This window comes from Pterocles gutturalis, unplaced genomic scaffold, assembly GCF_000699245.1.
Source record: "Pterocles gutturalis isolate BGI_N339 unplaced genomic scaffold, ASM69924v1 scaffold27547, whole genome shotgun sequence".
NCBI classification, from domain to species: Eukaryota; Metazoa; Chordata; class Aves; order Pterocliformes; family Pteroclidae; genus Pterocles; species Pterocles gutturalis.
Genome location: NW_010116296.1, coordinates 1 through 9,599, shown reverse-complemented (window position 1 = coordinate 9,599; position 9,599 = coordinate 1). Strand labels below are relative to the sequence as shown.

The window sequence follows — 9,599 nt, the reverse complement described above, 5'->3', positions numbered from 1 at the left end:
CTGCTGAAGAACCTACATCTGTTTTTAAAAAAAAATAGAATTAGCCTACCATCACCCAATACGCTACCAAACCTCTGCTACTCTGCAATCATCTTCCATCAGGGGCTCTGTAACCACTCCTCAACCACAGCTGCCAACACCAAGTACCACCACCCACCTGCACATTCTCCTTTAAAACCTTCAGCCAAAGGGCAGGAAGGTACAAAAGCAGCTTACCTATCCCTTTTGGAAGTCATTTAATTAACCTGAAGCCTACCTCAAATCCTGACATGACACAGTCAGGACTTGCACCTTCTCACTGGAATTTCAATGACAGAAAGAACAGGCCCCAGTAACTCAATTCTCTGTGCATACTTTCCCATGCAGCAAATGTTTTTGCCATCTCCAAGTCCTTCCAAATTCCCTCTACGCTGCTCAAGGGTAACATGCTGCCAGTAGACACAGATGTTCCATGAAATCACGCACATTCCTAGGGTTTGGATTGTGGAGATGGTAACATCGTAGAGAACAGTCCTAAACCACTCAGTTTTACCTAAAAGCACTCCAAATTTTGTCACAGAATGACATAAGTTTGTGTTGACTATGTGGGCTCACATCACACGACTTTTTAGACTGCCTGTAAATTACTGCAACAGTTCAAACACATCAATTGTGATGTTCTTTTAAATAGAACACTAATGCAAAAGTGTGCAATGCAGCTTATTTTTTTCCATTTTTTTGATAAGGTTTCTCTCTCAAACTGAACACTCATGTGGGAAGAGATTAAAATGGGCTTGTCAGAACACCAGCAAATGGAAGAGCTGCTTTGGTTTGGAGGAGTTGAATGGTTTTGATTTGTAGCATCAAAGCCTTTTACTTATAGAGATACAAATCCTTGGATATCAAATGTGAAACTCCTGAGAAAACTGTCATTAGCTGCATTTAGTACCTCTGAAGTAGTTCGGTACCTCTCGCCCCTGAGGTTTACCCCTCAGCCAACAAGTCAAAGACTTTTTGTGACAAATTGTCAGAATCAAGCCTCTTAGCTTCTCCCATCACTGAAGCTTTGATTTGTAGCATCAAAGCCTTTTACTTATAGAGATACAAATCCTTGGATATCAAATGTGAAACTCTGAGCACTGAAGCTCATACAGAAGCTAACAACTGAACAAAATGTCAAAAGTCCACTTGCCCCAAAGTTTATCTTACCTGGATACTGGCGAATGGTGGACACTGAGCTGGTGATGGGGGTATAGGTGTGCGCAGTCAAAGGATAGGCAGAGGGCGGGTACGTTGGTAAGAAATACTGGAACTGGACAGGCACTGATTGCCTACAGGCATCAAAGGGAGCAAGTATTACACACACCATTTCAACAGTTCATCTTCAATTCCTGCCTTTGAGCCACTCCCTGAGTTTTCTAATCTCAACTGTCATATGTTATCAAGTATCTCAACTATCATGATTAATTCAAAACTACCAAATCACCCTTATCCCAAGTTTTAAAAACATTATTTCCAGCATATCAGAACCTAGAAAAGCATCAAGGCACTCCAAACCTACTCACACACACTCTCATTCATGGAGCCGTTTTCTCCCCACCTGTTGTCATTTCTGGTTTCCATTGCTACTGGGTTTGGAGATGCCCGGTGACTAGAGAGGGGTATGAGATTACTCCTCTCTGCTGTGTAATCAGACTGGATCCGGGGAGAAGTATGCGTGATCTGCTGAGGAACCACTTTAGCTGCATAAAGACAAACATATAATCAGTTGACAGGCAAAGGAAAAGTTGCTAGAAACTGCAAAGGTAAGATAAATTCTTCTGGCGAAAACTCCAGTACTATTCCCCCCAATAAAAAACCACCACCCCATCCCCAGATGATTTCCTATCCACAGTGATTACAGGTTCCCTCAACAGGAAGAAAGAACAGGGAAAACACAGCATTTTTCATCAATTTGTACCACTATAGAAGGACATTATAAATGCATATATAAATTATAATTGTTAACAGATTAAGTTACTCCAGTGCTCAAATGAATTTTTTTTGTTGTTGTTAGGATCAGCTCGATCCTTTCTGCTGTCCAGAAGTTGTTTATCCAAGTTTTCAAAGCAGAATTTGACAGATACCAAGGGAAATGATATTAAGGCAGACAAATACACATAGACAGAGGCCAAGAAAAGAAAACACCTTAAAGATTTACAGGAAACACTGATGTACAAGATACAACTTCACTCCTTGGAAAATTTATGTCAGGGAAAGATATTACAAGTTTTAAAAAGAACAAGGATGAGGTCAGCAGGAAAACAGAGATTAAGAAAAGGAAGCTTATGCGCTTCTGTAGGAAACATCTTGGTCTGATTCTACATCTAGGCAAATAAGTTTGCCACCTTTAGACCTTCCTGTTTTACCTCTGAATGAACACACCAACAAAACCTGACTAGGCTACATCTAAAGCCTCAAGAAGCACAGGAAGGAACTTACAAAACCAACTCTGAAAGCCATATTTATCACCAAGCAGTTACAACTTCTAGTATCTACAATGCAAGTTCTGAAAAGCGGCCCAAGTACATCTAAAAATTCAACTACGTTAGTAAGCCATTTTATTACTTACTCCTCCTGTACTATTTCTTCCTGGTATTAAAAATGCTATGCCACAGTAAACCTCTTAATTGGTGTCTCCCAGCTTGGACTGATTTTCTTCCCCTCCTTAATTTGCTAACATGCACAAACACTGCTAGTATAAACTGAAAATTGAAACATCAGTTACACACTCTTCTTGCAACTGAAATCACTCACCAACTGGGATGTTTGAGGTTGTGACAGCTGTAGCATGGGAAGAATGGGAGGGCATTGTCATGGTGACAATGGTGCTTGTAGGCGCTTGGGTGTGAGACACAGAACCTACAGAAAAAGGAAAAAAACCAAACATACAAGATCTTTCTACGGAGCCCCATCACAGCAGTGTATCTATATCCAAATAAAGAGGGCAAACACCCCAACTCAGACAAACTCCCTGAAGAACCCAGCAATTTCTCTCCTGAAGCCTACTCATGCACTTCCAAATGCAGTCTTGATTATCAATACGGAATTCCTCAGAAGTAATCAGGTCCCATCTTCAAGGACAAAAAACAACAAAAAGACCCAACAAAAACCACGCCCCACAATGCTCCCACAATAGCATTATGAATACGCACCAGCTGTGGTTGCTGAAGCAATCGTATTCGTTGCCAAAATAGGTGCCACTGTTGCTGCTGCCACTGGAGTACCAGTACTGAAAATGGTTTTCTGTGAAATGAAAAGAAAATCTTCAAGTTAAAAGACCAGTATAGTACACTTAGAATATTTATTTAGTGTGGAATAATGCTGCATTGACTGTAAAGAACATTAATTTCTAGCCTAATACTAACTCCACAAATTTAATCTTAGCGCTCAAGATAAAAACAAAAGAGACATCTAGAAGCAGCAAGAGGTTTTTTTGTTCTTTCTGCAATTTACCTGAGCCATGGTGTGGAGCTGTGGCTTCTGCGTTCCTATAGCTGGGTGAGATGGTAGTGTAATCCGAGTAGCTGTATCCCTGGGCTGTGCGGGCCGCTGAATGCTAATAGCTGCAGAAGGTGGGTGCTGCTGGATAGACAGTGTGGGTCGACTGGAGAGAAAGACAACTAGTTATGAAGATAACCACGTGGATGCTAAACATGATCAGGAAGATGCAGGGACACGTTATCAGGCCTTGGTCTCTCTCTTTGAAAGCAGCACTTCTATCAAATATATGGTCAAGTTTCTTACGCTGCTTTAACTACACTGTTCTGCCCTCACCTTCCGTAAGTACCCAGATAGGTGGGCAGACTTATCAATAACATGTATCAGTCCATAAAAAAAGATTTTCTGTCCGGGGTGCTTTTCACCATCTGCACATAATTTTTTCACCATGTCTCCATAAAAAAAAAAAGTGGGCTGAATTAGCCACTAATTCCTACAACAGAAACTCTGCTTGCCAGGAAGGAGGAGATCACAACTGATTCATTAAACTCTTCCTTTCTCAGAAGACAGAGCAGCAGTCCACATTTAGAGTAATTTCCATTCGCAGAACTGAAAGCATTTGCACTGTGTAAGCATTATTACTTTTCTATTATATCATTCCACATCTAGAGGATTATCAGCTCTGTGTGCTGATGAAGCATGCATGTTTCCCCTTCCTGCAGCCTCTGGGAAGCCGGAGCGCTGTAGATTTCACAGCGTCTTTACCTGAGGGTTGATTCCGTAGCATGTGCTGCTGTTGTAGTTATAACAGGAGACTGAGCTCTCGTGGCTGAGACAGTTGCCACCACAGCCGGAGGAATAGTGCTTGAAGTTGTCACGGGAGGACGAGACTATAAAAACAAGTAAAAAAGGGACTCCTTCAGAAAAGAAATTCTGCTATTAACATAATAACTAGGAACTTCTTGGATTTTTCTAGTTCTTAGTGATCACTAAGTTATGGCATTCTAAGACATTTCCAGTCTTTCTAACTCGCAAGCTCCTGAGCAGATCTGTCCTGATTTTCAAGTGTGTATGTCATAGGTATTAGTAACCAACGAAGTTAAAAAGACTGAAACCCTTGAATGTCTTCAAGAAAAAAAAACAAAAGGTCAGTTCCCTTCAGAATGAAAAGAAACCCTGATCCAAATATATACAGGAACTCAAAAGCTATTACATCGGGATCCTAACTGAAAGCACAAAGTAAAGATATTTAACCCTGTTCCCTAACATTGAACACTAGTACTATTGTAGGGAGATGGTATCTACAATCTTCTCCTTATACGTATATATAAGCTGAGATATACAGCAGCATATTAAAATGATTTTTTTACTTTACATTTATTTATTTAAGAATAAATATTGCACCAGACCTTTCAGAGTTTAAAACCTGTGTACTTCTTAACTAAATCTTCTTCTCAGTTTCGCACTTTGGAGACAGTTAAAAACCCAATTTCTGGCACCAAGTCTATGAAGGAAATAAAACCACAGCGCTGATGCAACTATTTTACTCCTTGCTATGAGAAACCGGTACCCAAGAAACAGAACTGGGAGAGAGCTGACAGTAGCCTCAGCCCAGTAAATACACAATTACAAGTAAGTGCTGGTGGTCAGTGTTCTGCAGAGCTGCCTGGCTGCTACCTGCCTGGATCGGCTGGTGAATGATTCTGGCTGAGCTGTAGCTGCATTTGGCAACTGCGAAGCTGGTCTCAGTACCGTAGTTACTTTAGAACTGGACATCACTGCAGCAGCCGCTGCACCTGGGAAACAAACCAAGCGTGTTAAAATACCGTGCACCTAACAGGTTCCATTACGACTGCAGAGACAGGCTCTGATGTTAGCTGGTATGTATTTCAGTTTGAACATATTTCATACGTAAGTCAGTTCAGGTTTAAAAGTAAGGCTTGCAACAAATATATGTAAGGTTCACAAAGTATGTGGTGAAGGGTGGGTATTATTTTAAACAAATCAGCTTTATTGATACTTCTTACTCCCCCATAATAACCTTATATTGCAAATCCAATCTTCTTCTCTTACAAGCTATGGAAGTCAGTAGAAATAATTCAGTTTGGTAACTGGGCTAATGTGTAAATAAGTCACCTGATGCCAAGAATGTCATCCCTGCACCTGCTGAAGTTCTGAAGAAAAATATAATACAAGGAAAACAAAGCAAAAAAAAAAAACCCCAGCCAGCTTTTAAAGCTATAACAGCATAGGACTTTGGTTAATTTATCTACAGTTGGCTGTCTCCCCATCAAAGGCAATTGCTGTTAAAGGCAAATAGCCTTGAAATCATTTGATGGACTAGACTGCATAGCTTCTGGAGATGTCCCTAACTGAAATTATTACCTCAAAAGGTAATATTCAAGATGAGAGAATAAAAACAGGAAGAAAAAAAAAAAGATGCAGTAAGTGACAATGCAAAGTTTGTGGCAGCTGTCCCATGAGAATCAAATGAACAAAACCACATTTTATTTCAGCTACAAATAAAGCTGCACAGTCCTTCCACCTACTCCAGTAAAAGATTAGGTCTTTGCTCGTCATTTTTTATTTCCCTTGAGCAACCAAATAGCATCAAATATGAAAAGAAATAAAAATACAAATGATACTTTGAATTCAGATCAGTTTAAAGTTGAACTGGAAACCTAATCCACGAGCTTTTTGAAGTAAAACTGCGGTCAGAAATCAGACAGACTGCACTGCACACAGGGCTTCTTTTAAGGGGCTGACCTCCTGTTTTGTAAACCGTAGCAACCAAAACCCTAGGAGACAAGAGCCTGTAGTTGGCTCCAGCATTTAATTCAAGGGTAAGTGGAAATGCACACACTATGATCTGTTACCATGCACAAAAATGTCCAAGTGATCCTGTGACAAGTGGGTACAAAAATATGCCTCACAACTGCTCGGGTGCCACTGTCGCAGGTGAACAACGCTTGCTACCAAGGACATACAGGACATTTGGCACAACGGGACAGTCTGCATATATACCAGTGTATATCTTGTCTTGAAAGTGCTCACTGTTTTAACAGCACAGAACTAGAATAACAGATGTGCTGGTATCTGCCAGAATTTTAAACACTGCCTCACAGTCCTGCCCTAAGTGGCCACAGGCAACATAATGTTTAAAAGGGCAGCAGTCACCTATTTATGCCAGCAGTTTTAACAGCCGAAGTATCAGCTGCGTTAGCAGTGAGGAGAATTTTTAGAGGTGAAGGCTAAATGCACCACCCCAGCCCGGAGAGGCTGTGAAGAGAAGGCAGGGAGAGCACAGACAGATCTTTACCTCGGGGCAGGTGAGAAGCTCCAATGTGTAGTGGAGGCCCAGGAGCACTACTTCTGATGATAGACATCTGCACATTGGTGGCCATGATATGATGCAAATTACTAGGATGCCCCTGCAGAGTTAAATAAATAACAAAACCCGAAATAAATGATGAGCTGCGTTGAGAAAAAGTAATGGCCACACTAACAGTATTGCCATATCCAAGTCCCAAAGACAGAAAAGAGATTCTGTAGAAATACTTGGTGTACAAAGGTTGCATGCTTTACAAGTTGAGTGAGGAAAGAGGCAGATGTTTCTACAGAATGAAGTTACAGAACCTGCTGACCTTGTCTGTAGAAAATGTAAACATTTAGCTGTTTCAGTGATCTATTTTTCTGGTTGGCAGGTGGGTGACAGTCAGTCAGCAGTCACTCACATACCAACCACAGAGATGGCCCTTCTGCCATTAGTGACTTTTAGGGCATAGATTCACACCACCTCTACAGCAAAGTCAATAGTGGGAACCCGGCAAATGCTGCAACAAATTAATTCTATTTTCTAGTAATTCTAAACTTCCCAAGGGTATTAATAAAGATAAAAACCACTGAAACTGCTGCACATCCTTAGCCAGCCTAACTCAAATCCACCTAAAGGCATTTTACATCAAAACCCCAAGACTTCAGAGGTTCAGTGATGAGTATTCCGGCAAACTAGTTTCAAATCATAAGGACTGGCTCTACAGTCAAAGTCAGAGGAAAAAAAAATATTTCTAAAGCATTCCTACACCTCTCCCCCTATGCCCCCCTGATTTTGTCACTAGTGGTTTAATTAGAATATACGGCAAAACCACGAACCGTTCACCAGTATCTCTGATCTGTGCCCAGGAGAGCTACAGAACTTTGCAGTGATGAATCCCAGCAGTTTGTCTACACTAGAAATTCTTCAAGTGACACTGAAACAGCAGGAGCTTTTAAGGAAAGACTCAGATGGATAGCAGCCTTTGGGTACGGCTCTGCTGTCACAGCCTCATTGTGCTACATTGATGATTACAACAAATAAGCAGCTTTCTAAAGAGCCACTGATAACCGAGTCCGAGGTTCAATACTGCAAACAGAACTGATCTAACAGCCAGTGGCCACGGAATGGGAATTCTGCTGTGTGTCTACCTTCCCTCCCGCTGCAAGAGCCCACCTCAGCTGTACCAATGTTAGTACTGATCTAACCATGCAGTGAACTGGAATAGCAGAAAACCAAACCAAAACAAAAAAACAGACCTGCTGCCCACTGATTGTCGCCACAGGAATTGTTGGAGCCTGTGGTATGCTGCTCTCCATGGTCACAGTAACTTGCCCAGGAACCTTTGTGGGAGCCGAGAGAGTAGAGGGTGGAGCAGGAGCAATGGGCCGGCTGGGCATGGTGGGCTTTAAGGGAGGCTACAAGAAATACACAAACAGAAATGTTGGCGACTCCAAATGTCCTCAACGTTGAGGCACAGATCATTTGTGGGGGGTGTCAAAGCCTGGAGAGAAAGTCAGCTTTGTGCAAAGATAAGTATGGCTACATATTTGGAGAGGAAGGATATTGGTCATTTAGAGCTATTTCATTTTCATCTGGAACAAAGAAAGGGCATCTTCGGTACTGCAAATATGCAGCTTCTAACATACAGCATGAGTCCCAAATAGAATCCGTCAGGACTACAATGTTCCCTGACAGACACTGGGTGTTAACAGTTACTTTGATATTGTTATCCCCTCCTGCAGAGAAAAGGGAAGAGTTCAGAATCTGATTGAAATCACTCCTTCTTGTAAGAGATAAAGAAATACCACTCCCCTCAAAAATAATGCAGTGAAACTGTGAAGTCCTTAGTGTATCATATGGAACAACTAAACCCACGAGGTAGTTTGCAGTCAGTAGAATCAAGCAAGGAAAGCTTAAGAAAGAAAAGCAGGGAGGTCTTTGGTGTAATTTATTTTTGCTCTACACTGTAACCGGTAACAGAGATTGTATTTTTTCCCCTCTAAAGGGTGAACCCCCTCATTACCTTCATAAGTCCATCTGAAAAGGAAAGTGGCACAGCTGGAGTCAAGTGTGCTGGTGGTGCTGTCACTGTCACCGGGGCACCAGACTGGACAGGGTGGTGCTGTGCCAGCATCTGAACCTGTGGATATGGTCGAACCACCACTGGTTCCTGCTTTTCTTCTCGAGGTTGTATAGAGCCGCCAGGGCCGATGTGCTCTCTAGGAGCAACTTCTGAGTCACGACTAGATTCATCACTCACTAGCAAAAAAAAGAAAATGGAAACTCAGAAGAAAAAGGTAAAAAAGGTTAACAAGTTCACATTGGTCACTCATCGGGTCAGAGAGGTGATGTCAGAAACCCACATGCAAAAGGAAATAGCGTAAATAAAAGAAATTCACCCTTACAATTAAACATACTCCAATGATGAAAACCCTAGGAACTCCAGCACTGCTTCAGCTGGTTCCCTTTCAGAACTGAAGGGCTCTGAATGCTGGGCAACCTGGGATCACCTCTGTGACATCCATCTAAGCACCTTCTTCAAAGAAAGGCTAACTAATTTATCTTTCCAGTGAAAAATACATAATTACAAAAATAACTACCACAAAAAATCAAACAGGTAGCATTAAAGAGGCTTCATTTAATGTGTCACATGGCTGCATATCAAGCAGAAAACCAAGGACAAACCCTCCTGGAAAGGAAGCTGCTCCCCCCAGTCATCCCCCGCAGCCTGCTGAAAACCTGCGATCCTGGCCAGGGCAGCAGCTACCAGAACGAGGGCTCCCACCCCCACCTTCGGCTACACCGAAAGTCCCCACATTCCCTC

General features: G+C 41.9%; 1 protein-coding gene across 1 annotated transcript in view; it reads right to left on the bottom strand.

Moving 5' to 3' along the window:
• SAP130 (Sin3A-associated protein, 130kDa) overlaps positions 1–9,034 on the bottom strand; it is a gene marked incomplete at its 5' end in the record, with an annotated part of 19,609 nt that extends 10,575 nt beyond the window's left edge. The window contains 11 exon segments of the mRNA XM_010075471.1: positions 1,189–1,310; positions 1,580–1,721; positions 2,776–2,880; positions 3,174–3,264; positions 3,475–3,625; positions 4,225–4,349; positions 5,141–5,163; positions 5,166–5,255; positions 6,779–6,890; positions 8,032–8,190; positions 8,799–9,034. Of these exon segments, the coding sequence (XP_010073773.1) occupies positions 1,189–1,310; positions 1,580–1,721; positions 2,776–2,880; positions 3,174–3,264; positions 3,475–3,625; positions 4,225–4,349; positions 5,141–5,163; positions 5,166–5,255; positions 6,779–6,890; positions 8,032–8,190; positions 8,799–9,034 (1,356 nt within the window).
• Positions 9,035–9,599: the final 565 nt, after the last annotated feature.